At 42.8% G+C, this 19082-nt stretch overlaps 1 protein-coding gene across 4 annotated transcripts in view; it reads right to left on the bottom strand.

Annotated features, from left to right (window-relative positions):
• SFSWAP (splicing factor SWAP) overlaps positions 1-18597 on the bottom strand; it is a 92007-nt gene extending 73410 nt beyond the window's left edge. For 2 of the 4 annotated variants that reach the window (XM_055235908.2, XM_055235909.2), the window contains exons 1-5: positions 15181-18597; positions 12385-12554; positions 11672-11803; positions 6549-6634; positions 499-724 (exon numbers count right to left, since the gene is read on the bottom strand). In XM_055235908.2, the coding sequence (XP_055091883.1) occupies positions 499-724; positions 6549-6634; positions 11672-11803; positions 12385-12554; positions 15181-15398 (832 nt within the window). In that variant the 5' untranslated portion in view covers positions 15399-18597. Of the gene's footprint in view, positions 1-498; positions 725-6548; positions 6635-11671; positions 11804-12384; positions 12555-15180 lie in introns of those variants that run through there. The other 2 variants (XM_055235910.1, XM_055235911.2) reach the window with 2 other exon arrangements.
• Between the last annotated feature and the right edge of the window lie 485 nt (positions 18598-19082).

Here is a 19082-nt window from a genome sequence, read left to right as displayed (position 1 = left end):
AAAATACAGCTAATTGGCTTTGGCAGTAAGAACTCCAAAATAGAGACACTGTTATAAAAATAATAGCTTAAAATAGATAATTCAAGTAAAATTTTCACTTTTGTGGCCATGAATAATTGAGCTATACAGCCCTGAACACTGTGGTACTTGAATAATCCAAGAGAGGATATATAACTCTTTTCTCTGTGAAACGTTAAGTGGGCAAAATGAGGACAAAAATTTCCCACCCAGATGATTATGTTCTGATAGCATCAATATTTAATTATATTTCATTTATCTATAAAATATTAACCAAAGATTTAATAAAGGTGCACCAGCAGGGTTGTAATGATCATGCCTTAACTGCAGGATTTCAGACACATTCTAGAAATTCGAGTCTAGCTTTCAACCATGCATCTGTAAGAATGTGTATCTGCATACTTTTCCCAGAACCACCCTGCCTGCCGCCCCCACAACACAGGCCCAAAGTCTGGACGGAACAGACGCAGTGGGACCTACTTTTTTTCTCGTCACTTTTGTTTTCTGCCAGGACGGTGTAGCGTCCCTCTTTCATGGCTTTCTGGATGAACTTATAGTAGGGGTTGAGGTAGTGGTCGAAGCGCAGAAAGTCGAACTGGGAGTTCCGGGCCTGCTTGGCCTTCAGCATGATCTCAAACTGTGCTCCCTGCCTGCACACGAAGCTGGCCGTGCGCTCGATGATGGCGTGCATTTTAGCGGTTGGTGGCTATGGGAAAACACACATATTCACGTCACCCATTTGTCCTCTTGTCCACCAGCCACAGCATTTCATTAAAACATAGAAATGACTCTGGTTTTACTGTCAATTTTAAGAGATATGAGACTTTAAGCTGGAAGAGCCCAGGCTGTTCGGACCCCTCATCTCCAAATCTTGTCAGGATTTTGCAGGGGAGAAAACTCGCCAGCTGAGGCAGGCCACTCCACCGTGGTACAGACCCACGGGAGGTGACTTCTTTGTGCACCAAGTCAACGTTTTTCTCTATATTTAAGTTCGGTTCTATGATGGAATTCAGAGGGTTTGTGAATCCTCTGTGCACGCGAATTTTACATACAAGCATTTTTCTAGGGAGAGGGTATACATTCCATGGTTCTCAATAATCAGAATCACTGCTCTTTCCTTCTTCTTAGCCGGGGACTAGCTCTCACAGCTTGGAGGCTCCCTCTTACAAAACAGCCCTTCTGGACATCCAACAAAAGCCACAAGAGTATGCCATGTCTTTTCTTCTGCACCTGAGCCCTGCTCCTCAGCCCCTGCACAGTTCCTGGCTCACTGCCATTCCCACTTAAAAGCAGTATCCCAAGCTGAAGACCGCCTAGGTGTGGTCTGGCCAGAGCAGATGGGACACTCCAGGTGAGTTTCTTCCCAGCATCAAAGCCCCCCCATCCCTTCATGTGCTGCTAAGGAGTCACTTCCACGAACCTCATGCTCTTAGCATTTCCTGCCCACAAATGGATCTTGTTAGACCAAAGGCTGAAAGCCACACATCTAAAATACCTTTCATATCAACAAAAGAGATTAACACTAGGAAATTACTTGTAAATAAATCTGGCAATTATTCTCATTAAAAATGGATGGTTAAGAATTCAGGGCTTCATCCTTCATAAAATATTAATGGCTTAATTCTCTAATTTAATTTTGGAACTAATAACATCCTTCACACTTAAAAAGGATAAATGTCTACAATTAAAGTTATTCATTAATCCCCAAATAATTTAAATTTCACGTTAAAGGCCCATTGTGTGAATATCCATGACTTGGATTTTCAGTGGCTCTGGCTATTCATTGTTAAAACAGAATATTCCATAAACACAATAATTAATGATCACTTCATAATAACGACCCTTAAAGGAAAATATGATACTCCCAGTTTAGGCTTTCTTTATTGACCAAACCAACTTGTTGATCCAAAATTTCTTAAAAGTAGGCCTATCTGTTATATACTACTACTATTACCATGGTTAAAAAGCAATGTGTAGGTAATTTCACAAAAAAACAAAGCATCTTACGAACATATTTCAAGGTTGGCTACGAACCCTGAATAAGATTAAAAAGTATCTGGTTTGGAAAAAGCCATTCTTTACTTGCTTTATAAGGCAGACTTTAGGTAAATAATTTTCCATTTAAGAATATCATGATCATTCCTACTACACAATGAGATTTAAAAAATACAGTCAACATATAAATATGCATATGTTATAACGGCCTGAGAAAAGGAAAACCGTTTTTCTGATTTAAATCCAGTGGGGAAGCCTTTTGTTTAAGGAAGCTGACAGAGCCCCAGAAGGGGGCTAACACCTCCTCTCCCCCTCCCTGGAAATTCCATTACTGTGAATTTAAGCTCCAGAGGAGGCATGGGAAACGGGAGAAAGGTATCTACAGGTCAGAAAACCCACACAAATGTACGGTTTCCTAAGAGCTTTGGAAAAGGCTTGAGCTCAGACCCATCGGGGGACCAGGAAGGAGGTGGCATGACATGAAGACAGGGAAATTAGCAAGGAACCCCAGGGGCAGTGGGGCCAGCCCTCTCCTCGCGGGATTAGGGGAGAAAAAAAATCAAATACCTGCTTTGCCCAGAGCCCTAAATAAGTATCAGATTGAGTCAAAATTCAAAGGCAAAAATACAAATACAGAAGTACTAGCAGTAAATATAGGAAAATATTTTCAAACTCTTGCGGGTGGGAAAAGTCTTCCAAAATACGCTTTAAAATTCTGAAGCCATAAGGAATAGAGGGACATAGATCACTCTATACACTCTACACTCTATACAATCACTTACAAGACAAAGTGCGGGGAGAAAATACCCACAAGACACGTTGGGGACCAAGAGTTAAGGCTCGTTAGACATCAAGAGTCCTTACGAATCCGAACAAAAGGCCAGTGGCTCCACAGCAATTCAAGAATAAATCAACATTTTTCCCTCCCCACCCACCTTCCATGACAATACAGTACCTAAATTATGATGAAATAATGCTCTAATCTGCACAAATTCGATAAAGCTTAACTTTAGTGGTTCGGAGCTCTAGAGTCAGTCCCTTGGCTGGAACCCCAGGCCTGACCCTCACACATCTAACTTAGGGCAGTTACTCTTAACTTTCTAAACCTTAACATCTGGCAACAACTGTATCTGCTTCGTAGAGTTATTTTTGTATTTTTATTTTTTTGAGACAGGACCTGGCTCTGTTGTCTAGGCTGGAGTGCAGCAGTACCGTATCAGCTCACTACAACCTCCACCTCCAGGGCTCAAACCATCCTCCCACCTCGGCTTCCTGAGTAGCTGGGACTACAGGCATGTACCACCATGCCTGGCTAATTTTTTTCATTTTTTGTAGAGGCAGAGTTTCACCATGTTGCCCAGGCTGGTCTTGAACTCCTGGGCTCAAGCGATTCTCCCACTTCGGCCTCCCAAAGTGCTGGGATCACAGACATGAGCCACTGCACCTGGCCTGTAAAGTTATTTTGAGTATTAACTGAGAGATATGTCTAGTACAGTGTCTGGTACACAGTAAGTGCTTCATAAAGGCTGGTTCTATGTTATTATTCATTAACAGAGTAAGTGTTGCACATAACAGCAACACTTCCCCATATCCTTTCCATAAAACATGTTCGAGCGAGCACATTTCCCTTGGAACCACGCCCTAACAGGTCTGGGACTACAGGCACGCGCCACCACACTGGCCTATTATTTTTACTTGTTTGTAGAGATAGCATCTATGTTGCCCAGGCTAGTCTCGAACTCCTGGCCTCAAGTGATCCTCCCACCTTAGCCTCCCAAAGGGCTGGGATTACAGGTGTGAGCCACTGTACCCAGCCTGGGGTGCTGTAATTTCTAACTACTTCTTACTCTTCATCCAAAAGCCTCAAAGATCCTGTCATCATTAGGTTCTAAACCAACATTTAGTTTAAAAACCAAGAACCTCCTGAAGTACCTGCTGTCTTTCCCAATCACTCCAACCTTCTCTTGTCAGTGAGTCAAACCATGCCCTGCCCCCTGAGGCAGCAATAGTCTACTTAACCACAATTCAACAATTCTGAGGCCTAGTCACTAAAACAACTTATAATGCAGACACTTCTGTCTTCTACATTTTCTGCACTAACACTGACACCACAGTGTACAATTTACACAATGAATTACTGCCAAAAAAAATAATAATTATGAGAATGAAATACTAACAGTGCCATAAAATAAATGAAAGATGCAAATGAGAGACTCAATCAAGCACTCAGTTTCCACAGTCAAAATAACATTCAAGAGGCCTCTATAATATCTTAGAAGAAACTCTAATAAGAAAGCAAGTTGCTACACACTAAGACTTACTTTGCCCTCCAATGAGTGACAAGTATGTTTGATCTGGCAGACTATCAAGAGCTTAGTGATGCTTATTTTGGCTGAGAACACAAAGCCATTAAATATTTTAATAGGAATTAAGGCAACAAAATTCTATTGTACCTCTATATTTAAATTTGAATAAAAAATTTAAAAATCTTTAACACTAAAAACAAGTAAAATTCCATATAGTCAACTTCACATACACTTTTTAGCATTAAATATAGATGGAGCACTTAGCATTTAATAAAAATGGGGCAACCGTGATTTTTTAAAGCTTCATGTTAATGTGTCTCTCATGCATAATAAACATATTTCAGAACAAGTAGGAATACAATAAATATAATACATGGAAAATATATTAATACAAGTCTCAGGATATCAAATCTTTGGGTAATTTCAGCTTTAACTATAGCAAAATGATCAATACTAGAAATGGAGAAACAAACATATGTAGTAATATAGTTTGGATCTGTGTCCCCACCCAAATCTCATGTCGAATTGTCATCGCCAGTGTTGGAGGCGGCACCTGGTGGGAGGTGAATGGATTATGGGGTGGATCCTTCATGAGTAGTTTCGCACCATCTCCTCTGTGCTGCTCCCGTGATAGACAGTGAACGAGCTGTCATAAGATCCGGTCATTTGAAAGCGTGTAGCACCTCCCTGCCTTCCTCCTGCTCTGGACATGCTAAGACATGCCTGCTCCCTCCTCACCTTCCGCCATGACTGTAAGTTTCCTGAGGCCTCCCCAGAAGCAGATGCTGCCCAGCTTCCTGTACAGCCTGCAGAACTGTGAGCCAATTAAACCTCTTCTTTATAAATTACCCAGTCCCAGGTACTTTTTTATAGCTGTGTGAGAACAGACCAAAACAAGTAGTAATTATACCACGCAAAATCCAAAAAGTTATTTTACCCATATTTGCAAGAATAAAAGAGAGGGAGAGGATATGTAAATGAATAAGGGAAGAGAAGGAAAGCGCTGGAGGCAGGAATTAAAAGGGCTATTTTTATATTGCCCTTCATCACATTAATGAAGGGTAAGAACCATCAAATTCACGCTGAACTCAATTAGAGTGGCAGCGAGTGATCGCAGGGGGAGGTGAGAGATGCTCTCTCTGTGCGGAGCTTTCCCGGCATCTACCTTGCAGCGAGTGATTCAGGATGTGGAACACAAACAAGAATCGAGAAGGCCTGCATCGATGCCACTTGCAATCCAGTTACGAAAATGTCCAAGAAAAAACTTCCTGCTAGGCACGAACACTTAAGCGTCCTTCCCAAGTATAGACACGCAACAAAAAGATTTTCAACTTCCCTAGTAAACATATAAAAATCCCATAAAGCACGGTGACTGAAGATGGCATCATAGTTAGACCACCGTTCCCAGTTGCCATTTATTAGCCAAATTCTTGACTTTCCTAAGTCTCAGTTTCTTCATTGGCACAAGAGGGATAGTAAATGGTAGTTCGCTTATAGGGCTGTTAGCATTAAATAAGATAATATGTAAAAAACAGCTTAGCACAGTGACTGGAATGTGGAAATCCCTCAATGAATATTCAGAAAAAAAGGAAAAATACTGGTTTGGGCTTTAACACCTGTTATAACTTAATCTAATGTGATATAACTGAAATAGCAGGAAAGGTCAATGCTGAACAGACAGTAACCGGCTGTGAAGCCCTCAGATGAGGAAAACCAGGGTGGAATCCCCTTCATCAGTGGAAGAGCGGCCTGGGCCTGGAGATGCCACAGGGACCTAATCACAGCATAGAAAACTGCTAAGAAAATGTAATGTGAAGTGCCCCCAAAAATCACACTTTAAAAAGCCAAAACAAAGCAACGTTACTGAAATCAACGCTGTCTTGAGCGAGAGTGTTTTTACATCTATGTGTGGGGAATAGCCCACTCACCACTGACTCTGACTTAGTTTTTCCAAGCTAGTAAAATCTGGGGATTCAACTATATGGCCGCTGAAACACACCCAACTCCTGAAGTCCCTGATGCTCCAGTGTAGTTCTTTTGCTATAATTCTTCCCTTTTTCTTTGGGGAAAATAAGTAGGGTGTGATGTTTTTCTCCATTAACTCACAAACCATTTTAAAGCATTATATGCCTAAAAAGCAGCTATAATCATTATTGAGCTTTCCCACAAGCAGGACTGAATTATGATAAATAATAATGACGACAACTAGTGCTCATGCAGGACACATACCAGCTCCACGTCAGACGGGACGCTCAATCCTAAGGGGGCAACGAAGGGCTCTTCATTTTCCTCTAAATTTTCAGCCTCATTTTTTTCTGCATAAAAAGAAAATTTAAAAATTCAGAACAATGCGGGGAGGAAGGCACCTGCCAACAGCAGGCAGCAAGATGGAAGCATGTGACTGGCTGTCCCTGCTTCTTTACCTTCTGTTGTTACTTCTAGAAGCCATTTTCAGCTTTCTCTTCTACCCACAATGCAAGTGAAACTCACTTTACAAAATTCCAAATAGGCGGGGGGTGGGGGGTTGCGGCGGCAGGGAGGTGTGGTGCAGCAGCAGGAGTGTGTATAGGGTCAGACTGCACGGTATTCCCTTGGTATACGCAGGGGACTGGTTCTAGGACCCCTGCAGACACCAAAATCCACACGTGCTCGAATTCTGCATTTGCTCCATTTGAACCTGCATATATAAAGAAGCTGACCCTCCATATATGCGGGTCTCGCATCCCTCAATCTGATCCGCGTTTGGCTGAAAAAAATCCTCATACAAGCGGACCTACGCAATTCAAACCTGTGTTGTTCAAGAGTAACTGTAGCTAAACTCCTGCCCTGCCGCTTGTTAGCTCCGGGATTCTGCTGTTCTCTGTTTCCTCACTGGCTGTGAAATCATCGCATCTACTCCCAGGGCTGAGTGGGGCTTAGGTGAGACAGCCCATGTGAACATCTCTATCATAACCCTCCGCACTTGGCAGGTGCTCAGTCCATGTTCCTTTCCCCTCCGCTTCTCTTTCAGGTATGTATGTAAGTGTTTAATTGGTATCGCTAAGATTTCTCTCCAACTATTTCTGTGGATTCCTGACAGCATGACACAACACAAAGTAGTCAATTCTAGATAACTGATTTTCATCTTTGAATTGTAAACCACCTGGGCATAACTATCAAGATTCCTCCACCTAAGCAAATTACCTCTTTCACAAATAACCAATTATTTTTCAATTTCTATTTATTCATTAACCATTCACTTAAATATTTGTCTACTATATGGTAGACGACGTACTACACATTATCTTTCTGTATTCTAAGGTACCTAAGTACATCTCAATAACTCAGATGATTACCAATTTAAAAAGATACACTGAAATGTACAAAAATATCATAGCAAACTTTAAAAAGGTAACATTTTTAAGGATTTCAATGATCTATTGAGGTTCTTATTTCCAAACAGATGGCATTAAAGAAACAAACCTTAAATCTTCATCAAAATAAATGTTTCTATCATATACAGTAAAGGCTCTTGAAGCGATCAATAATTTGCACAGATCTCCTGTCAAACCTCATTCCGTGAAACCAAAGAGGAATTTTAAACAGGTTTCCTGGTATATAAAAACTTGGGTATTCCAGTCTGATCAGATACAAGTTGATTACAATCCCTATTAAGTTACAGTTATTTAACACTGTCCCATCCATTTCTGTTTGAGTCCCCTGTTCTTACAAAAATCAGAGACAAAGCCGGGTGCAGTGGCTTACACCTGTAATCCCAGCGCTTTGGGAGGCCAAGACAGGTGGATCACCTGAGGTCAGGAGTTCGAGACCAGGTTGGCCAACATGGTGAAACTCTGTCTCTACTAAAAATACAAAAAATTAGCCCAGCATGGTGGCACATGCCTGTAATCCCAGCTACATGGGAGGCTGAGGCAGGAGAACTGCTTGAACCCAGGAGGCAGAGGTTGCAGTGAGCTAAGATTGCACCACTGCACTCCAGCCTGGCCCACAGAGCAAGACTCTGTCTCAAAAACAAATAAATAAATCAGAGATGAATGAGAGGGAGGAGATTTACTACTGCTTTTTAAAAAGCAATAACTCTTGTTGTTCAGCTTCAGTAACCAAATGACACAGTTAGATTAGAAAATACCAGAAACACTGGTTTGCAGAATTTTCTATTGGCAAAATGCCAAGTAGCAGATGTGCTTTCTCAAAATCTCTGTGGGAATGAGGCAGGGGTGTGTGTTTAAAAACACAACTTTTTATATTCCAAGGCAGGCTGCCTTAAAAAAATTCAGTAAGGCTGGGCACGGTGGCTCATACATGTAATCCCAGCACTTTGGGAGGCCGAGGCAGGCGGATCACTTGAGGTCAGGAGTCTGAGACCAGTCTGGTCAACATGGTGAAACCCCGTCTCCACTAAAAATAGAAAAATTAGCCAGTTGTGGCGGCAGGCGCCTGTAATCCCAGCTATTCGGGAGGCTAAGGCACAAGAATTGCTTGAACCTGGGAGGCGGAGGTTGCAGTGAGCTGACATCACACCACTGCATTCCAGCCTGGGTGACAGAGCGAGACTCTGTCTCAAAAAAGTAAAACAAAGTAAATTAAAAAATACAACTTTTACTATATTTTCCTAAAATGAAAAAAATGATTAAAACATTGTCTAGGCAAACAGCCTTTCCTTAATGTTAAGTTATTCATAAAAATCAAGGCATTTTAATTGAAATAGCCTTTTGGGATGGATGGGTTAAATAGATTTGGTCTATTCTTATACATACCTTTATTTACAAAAAACCAGCTTTAGTAGCACAAAATAAAAACCAACCATTGCAATACAAACTCAGATTTAAATAAATTCAAATAATCTTTTGTTTAAAAAATGGATATATAGCAGTGAGGGCCTGTCCCACCCCATTATTCCCCTAAAAAAGAGAAAAAAATGGATATAGAATAATGATGAAAAATTATGAATATCTAAAAGATAGAAACTTGACTGAAAATAGTAAAGATCAGAGATGGAGGCACCATCAAAATGCTTTTGGCTACTATCACAAGGCTTTAAAATACTAACAAACAATACAATAGAGTAATTTTGAAAATCAAGACATATGTAGACATATTGACGGCTCAGGAAAAAAAATTTTATTTTAACAGGACGTGACATTCAACGTGGCTGTTAGTGGTACTGAATTCTATTACAATATGCACGTGTGTGTTTGTGTGTGTGTGTTAGGTGTTTCACTTATATTAATTCAAGTTAAACATAAAATGTCAAGCTCTAAGTTTTATGTGGGCCCAATTTCCATTAAGGAAATTAATCAGCATAGAAGGCAATGTTCTGAGAACATGATTACAGAAAGAAAAGAAGTAACATTGTAAAATACTAAAGAGAACTTTCTCTTAAGGGGAAAGCAAACTAATACTCAGAAGATAAGCTAAGTCATGCTGAAGTTCTCAAAATTCAATTAATTATAACAAACTGAACATCATTCAGCCCAATAATTACGCTGAGACAATGGTCCACCATCTAGAATAGGGGCTGACAAACTCTATAAAATGCCAGACAGTATTAATAAATATTTTTGGTTTTGTGGGCCATATGGTCTGTTTCATTTCTTCAACTCTGTCGCTGAAGTGCGAAAGTGGCAACAGACAATATGTAAACAAATGAGCGTTGCTGTGTTCCAATAAAACTTTGTTATTTTCTTTCCAAGATTTTACATCTGTGGTTGGTTGAATCCACAGATGTGGACCCGATAAGCTGACTGTATTTCAACTCTTTATCTGTGAAGTGGCTATAGTATCTATTCCTTCCTTCTGATAGAAACACCACAGATAGAAAGCCGAACTCGTGTGTGGCTTAGAGATAAGACAACAAAATCAGAACTATCTAGAACCCAAGGAAGGAGAGCCCATTCTGGATAAATAAATGAGTGTTTACGTTTCAGATCTGATAGAACATTTCCAGTGCATGGTAACTTCTGAGGGACGGTAGGTTTGAAAGTCAAGGCAGAAAGTCTTAAATACCTTAACTAGCCGTTAACTCAGTATAACTACAATTACACTTGAGAGTTTCTCTAAAAGCTCATAAAATAGAGCTGTGCAACGGTAATTCTTGTGCCCACAAAGTAATGAGCAGGACTAAAGGCAGCGCAAAAGGAAAGCCTGTGTGTGTGTTTGCCCCACATCCTATCATTCCATTAGGATCGCAGCCCTTGGAGAGTGCCAATGGGTAGAACCATAGCGCAGTCACAGGATGGAAGGGCAAACATCGTTTTGCTTTAACACTAAAATGCTATAATTGCTTCATACTTGTTAAAAGATGTGTCACTTGGCTGGATGTCGTGGCTCATGCCTGTAATCCCAGTGCTTTGGGAGGCCAAGGCAGTAGGATCACTTGAGCTCAGGAGTTTCAGACTAGCTTGGGCAACACAGTGAGACCCCATCTGTTTTTTTAAATTATTGTGTATTTTATAATAAAAAAATTTAAAAAGATAAAAAGTGTTACTTAAGGAGAAACCAATGAAGTTCAGAATAACAAATTAGCTCTACAATTAAATCTCCATTTGATGTAATGTAAACATTTGAATGTTTCTAAGTTAACGTTCTTCTTCTTTTTAAACAGAATGTCCTGAATATAGCGACCCGTCTTTAATGTGTCAGGTTCATGTTACCATTATTACTAATTAATGACTGACCATGATGCAGTGCTGTGGTAGTGGAGCTCTCAACGCTTACTGAAGTGATTGAGAATATTTGTGTCTATACTACACGAGCCCAGGTTTTTCAGCAGCACTATTTTTTTATATTCAAAGTTTCCCATGTTAATCCAGAAAAGCATAAATTCCAAATCTTTAATTTAAAATACTGTGGTAAGCATATGTCCTAGGTGGCATCAAAGCTACCAGGAAGCTGTGCTGTTTTCCAGGGAGCAGTAACTCCCTCACTGTGTCCTTCCACTGGGCATGTGTCACTGTCTCAGTTGTGGAGGGATATGGGGAAGCAGGTTAGTGAGAGGGCGGTGATGTTAACTTACCCCAGTTAACACCTATTCTTTCACTGCCTCAAGAATGAATCCCTGAGGATATTAATGAACATGTTACCAATCCAGAAACAAATAATCCGGAGTAATTCTGTTACCCGAATCAATGAGAAAAAAACAATCCAACGCATTCACTTTCCACCTCCATTAATCATTCTAGTTTTTAACTTCGTTTTACCAAAAGAAGGAATACCACTCCCGTTTTCTCCTGTGGTCATAGTGGTGTTATCATGAGTGCCAGAGATGTGTTCTGCAGACTTGACCATGGTGCATGCAGCCTGTGTGTACACGTGTAGCCCTACACCAGCAGTCCAGGCAGCTCCCCACTCACCTCTCTGTTTGGAAGGCTCCTCCTCCTCCGTCGGCTCTGACGGGTCGTAATAGTCGCTACCGTAAGTGAACCCCACGGCATTGTAGCTCCCATCCTCTGCTAGTGCTTCACTCAATCGCTTGTATTCTTCCTCTTGAATAAAAATGAGAATTTTATCAACAAAAATAGAAAATTACTGAGAAAAACTTTATATATTTCTAAAGTTGTAGCTATCAGTAAAGCATACAACATACTTTTTTCAACCTACTTTTGAGGTAAAATATTTTTTAAAATTCACACTTTATATCTATCAATATGTACTTTTGTCAGTACATGTTTACCCACAGACAGCTGAATACACGTCTTTTGTGGAAAATTTCTTCCTGCTGAGAAAATTTTGGGATTAAGAACTGTATTAAAGACTGTTACGGCAAAGACAAGAACATCAATTTTATTTATACGATACTGTTAAAGAAGAACAGTTAAAGAGTTTGGTTTTTGTTTTTTTCAAATCCCAGTCTGCCCACAAAAGCTGGGAAAATTCTTTGTGGCTCTATATATAAACTATCCTGAGGTCCTCTCAGAACGCAAAGACTCCTGTTTTTCCAATCCACTGGGTACTGTCAAGATAATATCAGAAAGAGTGAGTATAAAAAAATGAATGGGAGTAAATTTTTAAATACTTAAAAATTTTAAAAAGTTTGTTGCTGAAGTAAGTTTGTCTTGAGCAGTACCTTGCCTTGCCTCCTCCTCAAGCAAGTCCGTATGCAAGGCTAAATACCTCTCTTCATCACACAGGGCCTCTATTCGCGCCTCCTCTTCAGACAGCTGATAATCTCTGTTCCACGTGGAATACTCAGCATCGTACTCAGAAAGGTCATGCAGGTGACCACGTCCATCATATCTGTAATGTGAACAAGCTGGTCAATAAAAGGAAATTAACGTCTAGACTGGTGTGTGTGTGATGTTTTATATATGTATATATATATGTATATATACACACACATACTTACCGATTAAAATAAATAAAAATCTTAAAACAAGTATAAAAACTCTTCCCAGATTTATATTTAATTTGGATAGTCATATCTCACCTACTTTTAAACTCAAGTTATCTTAACAAAGTCTAAATTCCTTTCCACAGTAAGATAACATTTATAACTAAAGGCAAACAATCCATTAATAGCAAAAATGGTATCCACTTCACTGGCAGTTCTTACCATTATGGTTTGGTCAACCATTCAATGCCACTTGCAAAAAATTATTATTTTTTTCTGAAAAGTTAAATATCATAGCTTACATTCACACAAACCAAATACATAAATACCTATCCGTAAGAACCAAACGGTCGAAATTTCCTCGCTTCTTTCTGCTAGTCCCGAACTCTCAGGAGAGATCTTCACCAAAGAAACTTGCGTCCATTGGAGGTAAAATCTTGGCTAGGCTCGCCCCCTAGCCACTTGGCTGAGGAAATAAGTGCTGGGTTACGTGATAGAGAGACACACATACATTGGAACAGTGACATATACATGCAGTTTAAGGAGGTTCACTGGGAACGAGCAAAACTACTAGAAGATATGGTATCATTATTTCCTTCTGAACTTTATACCCTCAAGGAAATAACATACATGAAGACACTTCCATGTTCCTCTTGCATGGACCAAACAGTAGTTTGGCCAAATAAGTAATGGGAGCACTTTCTGCTATGCTTTTAACATAAAGGATTCAATGAGGATGCTGTCAACGTGTAACTGTCAGATAATAAATGAGTGAGTTAGTGAATTTTACTTAAAACACTCAGGTTCAGGGTTTCAAAAACAAATGTAGAGAAACAAACAAAAGTCTGCTTTTTTTTTAATGCTGACTTTTGTAATGGGAACCAAAAATATTAATGTAGACCAAAAAAGGCATTTACAGGAAAAAGGCCCAAAATTCCAGGGTAGTCAAGTTACTGCATTTCATTAAATTTCAAAATTAATTGGACTTCGATGTAAACCTCCTTAACTTACAAATGTAGATTATTATTAAAAATATTATACATGTACATGTGCGGCGTTTGCTCCCCACCAGTTTTGGAAGACCTAACTCAAATCATGTACAGAATGATAAGAAAACTGTACAAAGAGCTCAGACTTCATTGCTTACCAAACTTTAATGATAAATATCACAAGTGACACTTTGGAAAAGCAAGCCTGACAACTCAGGCGACACACTCAATATAAACCATGGTGTGAAGGCACAGCACGCTTGAGCACAGCACGGAGCCATCACATCCAGACATGATCTGATTCCGCGGCCCTCCCTTCACCAGTTCCTGTTTTCGAGCTCTAATTCCAAGAGGAAACGTCAGGGATGGAAAAAGGCCTATTTGGTCATTAATGTGTCCATTCTGGCCAGCTCAGAGGTCATCCCTACAGTCATGCTCCAGGGCTATGACGAATCCAGTTTTAATGGTCTGAAACGATGGGCTTTCTTCATGTGGAGAGACTATTCCACAGTTCCATGGTTGGTCATGGTTAGCTTTTCAGTCCGGGCCCCAGAAGTAGCCGAACAGGCAAAAAAGAAAAAAACACCCCACAACAACCCCAAAACCCAGAGACGAGGGGAAGGGGGATTGAAAAAATGGGAAGAAAGAGGGGAGCAAACCACCTACATCATGTAATGTTATCCTTTTCAAATCAAACGCCTTTAGAAATTCCTAATCCCAGGCCCCCACTGCCCATAATCGCTAGACACCCTCGAGTGACGACCTAAAACAGGTTTGATTTGAAAAGAAACAACACATCTATATCCCAGCTCCACCCTTCAGTTTTAAGAGACAGTGAAACCAGCCCTAAGAACACTATCTCTTCCAAGAGCAAGGCCAGGGTCCGCACGAAGTCAAGTGGCCGCCAACTGATGGGCAACTTTGCTCACTACCTCAATCTGTCAAACTCGTCGGATTATCACTGGGAAGTCAAACGTCACGCTGGCAAAGTACGGGCGCTCCACTGAGGGCGCTGGGGGCATAACAGGTTAAGGCTAACTCACAGGGTCCAAGAGACACTTCTAGGCACTGTCTCAGTGAGCGGCGGTTCGGAAGAATAAAGGCACGCCTCCCAGGCTACCCTCCCAGTACACCGAGCAGTGAGAGCGCGGCGAGTAGAAAAGCAGCGCACGACCCCATGGCATCGCCGGGCGGCAGGCCCAGGTGCGCTCAGGAAGAGACCCTGGGCACTGGCTGCTTTCACCGCGCAGAAACGCCAACTGCAGCCCAGCGACAGGGTGAGGGGTCGAGAGGGGCTGCGGGACCAGAGACGATCCCTCCGGAGACGGATGCGGCACGCAATTCCAGCCAGTGCCTTAGGGCAGGTTTCACCGTCCCCCTCCCCACCAGAACACCAGGAGGAGGTGGGAACAGGGGAGGGGGTGTCCCCCAGATCCCCGCTGGCTCCAGAAAACCCTCTGCAGTCCTTGCAGTCAAGTCAACATGAGACGAGATCAAGCGGGTGAGGGAAGGGAAGGATCGACGGGTGGGGGAAGGAACCGACCTGTCGATGAGGATCTTGTGGTCCCCCATCCAGGGGATGAGGTGCTGTCCCTGTTCCTGAGCCAGGGCCCGCTCGTCGTCCCGGAACAGCTTGCAGGCATAGCCGAAAACCAAGAGCTCCACTCGGCTGCCCCCAGCGCCGGCACCGCCTGGCCCGGCCTCCTCCTTCGCGCCGCTTTTCCTCTCGGGTTTGGCGCGGCCCCCGCCCGCGCCGTACATGACAGCGTCCCCCGCGTCCAGGCTGGTCCTCTTCTGTGCCACGCGACGTCCCTGATACCTCCACTTGACCTACCCCTTCAGTCAAAGGCCCCGCATCCCGGACCCAATCTCAACACCGCCGCCATAGCGGGCCACAAAATGGTGGAGGGGCAGCTTCCGGCAGGAGAGCCCGCATTTCCGGCGAGCGGACCGGTAGATTCGCCATGGATTGGAGCTCTTTTTGCCGCTAGGAAATATTTTGGCTTTAATTTTCGCATTCAGGTGTGCCGCCACAATAGGCGCTGCTGTATTCAGTGGAAAGTGCAATTTTAGTGTCCGTTTTATCGGGCAGCCGTCAGGAACGTGGCGAAAGCGCAGCGTGGGATCGCGCGCCGGCTTCCGCTGCGGCCAGTCGGGCGGCGACGGAGTCGGAGGGAGGGGCCGGGCGCGCTCTGGGCCTTGGGCGAGTCCTCGTGGGTGGCGGGTTGCTGCAGTCTGCCGCGCGTGTGGAGGCCTCGGGTCCGCCCCGAGCCGCCGCGCCCCTCATCATGTCCGAGTCGCTGGCGCCGTGCGTGCTCTGCCCAGGGCGGCGATGTCCTTTTCCTTGGCCCCGTTTCCTTCTCCATCCCTAGGGGGACTTGTTCCCCGACTCGCCCACTTTTGAAGGTTTCCGAGGCAGCAGAGGCCCCTGCGCCGCAGATCACTCGCGGGTGGCGAGATTTCGGAGACCTGAGACCCTTGTCGCCGGGAGGTGGTCTGGCGGGGCAGGGAGACCCCAGTCTGGAGACTGGCCACCTGGATGCGGTGCGATTTTGCTTGGTGTGTTTCCTCCTGGGCCGCAGTTTTCCCATCGGTGGTTCCATTCGGATCTTTCGGTCCCTTTTAGCTCAGTAATTTCCGGTCAGACAAAGGGGCTGCAGTGCAAAATCTTAGGCTTTGGGAATGGGATGGGATATCCCCATGTTTGCCCTTGACTGGAAAACGATGACAGGTAGCCTCCTTTCTGGGCCTCAGATCCCCTCCATAAAAATGGCATCTTTCTACCAGTGATGTTGAAATGAGATAATGTATATGAACCTTTAACTGATTTTTGGAAATTAAGAAACAGGCAGTTGCCACCAAATGTCTTTTGTTGTGCTTTCCCCTGACTGGGTCATGCTTCTGTCTTTTTCTTTGTCAGGCTGCTTATCCAAGTTTAACTCAGTCATCCATTTCTTCACCTGGCCTTATATGTCTACGTTGTCTGGAGTTTCCCCTCACTGGTGGCTAACTTGTGCCTTCTGATTTGTCTGTGTACCTCTCATCACCACCTTAGGTTACATCCTGTGTTCAGCATCCCGCTAGAATTAGCTTTAAGAGATCAGGGACATTGTTGGGGTCACCTTAGCATCCTCAGTGCCTAGAATGGTGCTTATCACACTGTGGGCCAAATACTGGTTAATGCCTGAAGAATGAGCTGGGCCAGCAGCTGAGCATGCATGGCCAGGCCGTCATCTTCCTATCTGACTCTACAAGACTGCTCTGCCACTGCTGAGGAAGATGTACGTGTCATGGTTACTTGGTAAAAACACTGTTGTTTGTCGCCAGACATATACTAGTTTGTTGGGGTGCTGGGCTCCGTTCAAGCTTTCCCTTGGGTTCAGGTGTGGGGTGCTAAAGCAGATAAGGAGGCCATTAGCTTGAGATCAACTCTGTAACACCAGCTCCTATGCAAGCAAACCAAAACCCAATCAAGTAATTTTCTCTGCTTCCGTGTTGGGTCTATAAAAGCTTGCTGCTCTTGCTGTCGAGTGGAACTCTCTGAACCTCTTCTGTTTCTGCATGCTGCCTGATTCGTGAATTGTTTTTTTGCCCAAATAAAATGGAATTTGTTTTGTGTAAAGTTTTTCTTTTAACAGTTCTGGTGTCAGAAATGGGATCTGAAGGCCCCCCCTATTCCCTCAATGATGACCTCTGGGAACAGTGACTAAACAGATGCAGGTGCTTCATTGTGCAGGACAGTTCTCTGGATAGCCTTGGGCCTACCCAGTTCTCCCTCCTTTTCCTTTGTAGTTTTCAAGAGTTAACTGCATAACGAGCTGGGATGCAACATCCTGAGGTAGGGAGGGACTGGCTGAAGTAGCCCAGGCTCTGTTCCAGTGCTCACCTGGAAATAGAAGGTCCTTCAACACTTTAGCCCAGTGATTCATGTGACATGTGGTATGTAATCTGGGTGGTCCACTCTTCGGGATCTCTTATCTGTGGTGTAAGTGAGGAATGTGCAGTGGCGACTTCATCCACCTGGGCAACTTTCTGAGCTTTGGGGAGATTGGCTCACAGTGAGTCCTAGCCTTCGTCCCCTACCACCTGTCTATAGGTAATAAATGCGCTGCGTGTAAATTGTTGCTTATGAGAATTCAGAACAGGTTGGTAACCAGTGCCCAGTGGGCCTGCTTCACACACTGAGCCATTTGTGCTCACGGCTTCTCATTGCACATTTGGAGGCTGCAACTTGTAGGCCCTGCTTGGATGCAAACTCTACAACTTGTGTCAAATTTTTAAAGTTTATTTGAGCATTTTTGACTTGAGCTGGGTCCAGAAGTTACGACAGAAACTGGGACTGGATCCAGTACAAGGCCTATGGGAACAGGACTGAGTCCAGTAGGAGGCTTATGGTAGGAAAGGGTATGAGAATACAGGGAACGATGCCTTCATTTGGATCCAAGGAGCCAAACTCCTCCACCTGGAACTCCAGCCAATTTCATATATAAGAACCTGTGAACCCAGAGTCTGCACTTTTCCAGAGAAATGGGTGAACCTACCAAAGGTAATCTAAGAGTTAACAGTGGTCAAAGTGAGGAAGTTTTAACCTAGATAAAATTGTTCACTTGCAAGACATTAGAAAAGAAAGGATATTTGCAGGACTAGGTCTGAAAGGAATAAAATAAAATACTAAGAAAAGATAAAAAACACCTCAGAAACAGCAGGATGTATTTTGATTGACATGCAGAGGCTTCTAAAAGGTTAAATGAACCAAAAATTGCCTTTCTAAATGACTTCTTACAAAAAGCAAATGAAAAACTTAAGCAGCTAATTTATGAGAAAAAACTCAAGCAGCTAATTTGTGAGAAAAAAATTGTATTTTGATGGATTGAACTCATTGTACATTCTCTTTCTATCCTCTGCCTACTCAGAATCTCCTGACTTCTTATCTCAGTTACCTTCCTACCCCAAAGACAAAAAGAAAGCGAAACAAATGCCTTATATAGTTAGGCCCTCAGATTAATAAGTCTGTTTCTTTAATTACTGTTATGCCTTGTTCAAAAATCTTTTGAGTTCAGAGCAACAGTGAAAGGTTTCAAAGGAAAGCCCCTAGAAATTTTCTCGGAGGTAAAAAATTCTCATGGAGTATATGATCCATGATTCCTTGATCTTTCCCAATTTATTCATATGATACTGAGACTGGTGATACTTGTAAATGGATGGCTGAGGTCAAATGGGAGGTACTTGAGAAAGATATCAAAGATCTAACCATTCGGTCTTTCAGGGATGGATTGAAAAACGGCTAGGGAAATCTCATATGTCAAAGTAAAGATCACAAGATCTTAAATTTGGAAAGGAGAACTTTATTTCTGAGAAGGGTTGCAACCCACAGCCTGGGAAGCAGACCCTCTGGCTGAGACAGAAAGGAGGCACTTTGAAGGAGGAAGGGTGGGAGAGGAGTTT

The sequence above is a fragment of the Symphalangus syndactylus genome, chromosome 13 (genome assembly GCF_028878055.3).
Source record: "Symphalangus syndactylus isolate Jambi chromosome 13, NHGRI_mSymSyn1-v2.1_pri, whole genome shotgun sequence".
Lineage (NCBI taxonomy): Eukaryota > Metazoa > Chordata > Mammalia > Primates > Hylobatidae > Symphalangus > Symphalangus syndactylus.
The sequence above is the reverse complement of the archived record's forward strand: the minus strand, read 5'-3'. Positions and strand labels throughout refer to the sequence as shown.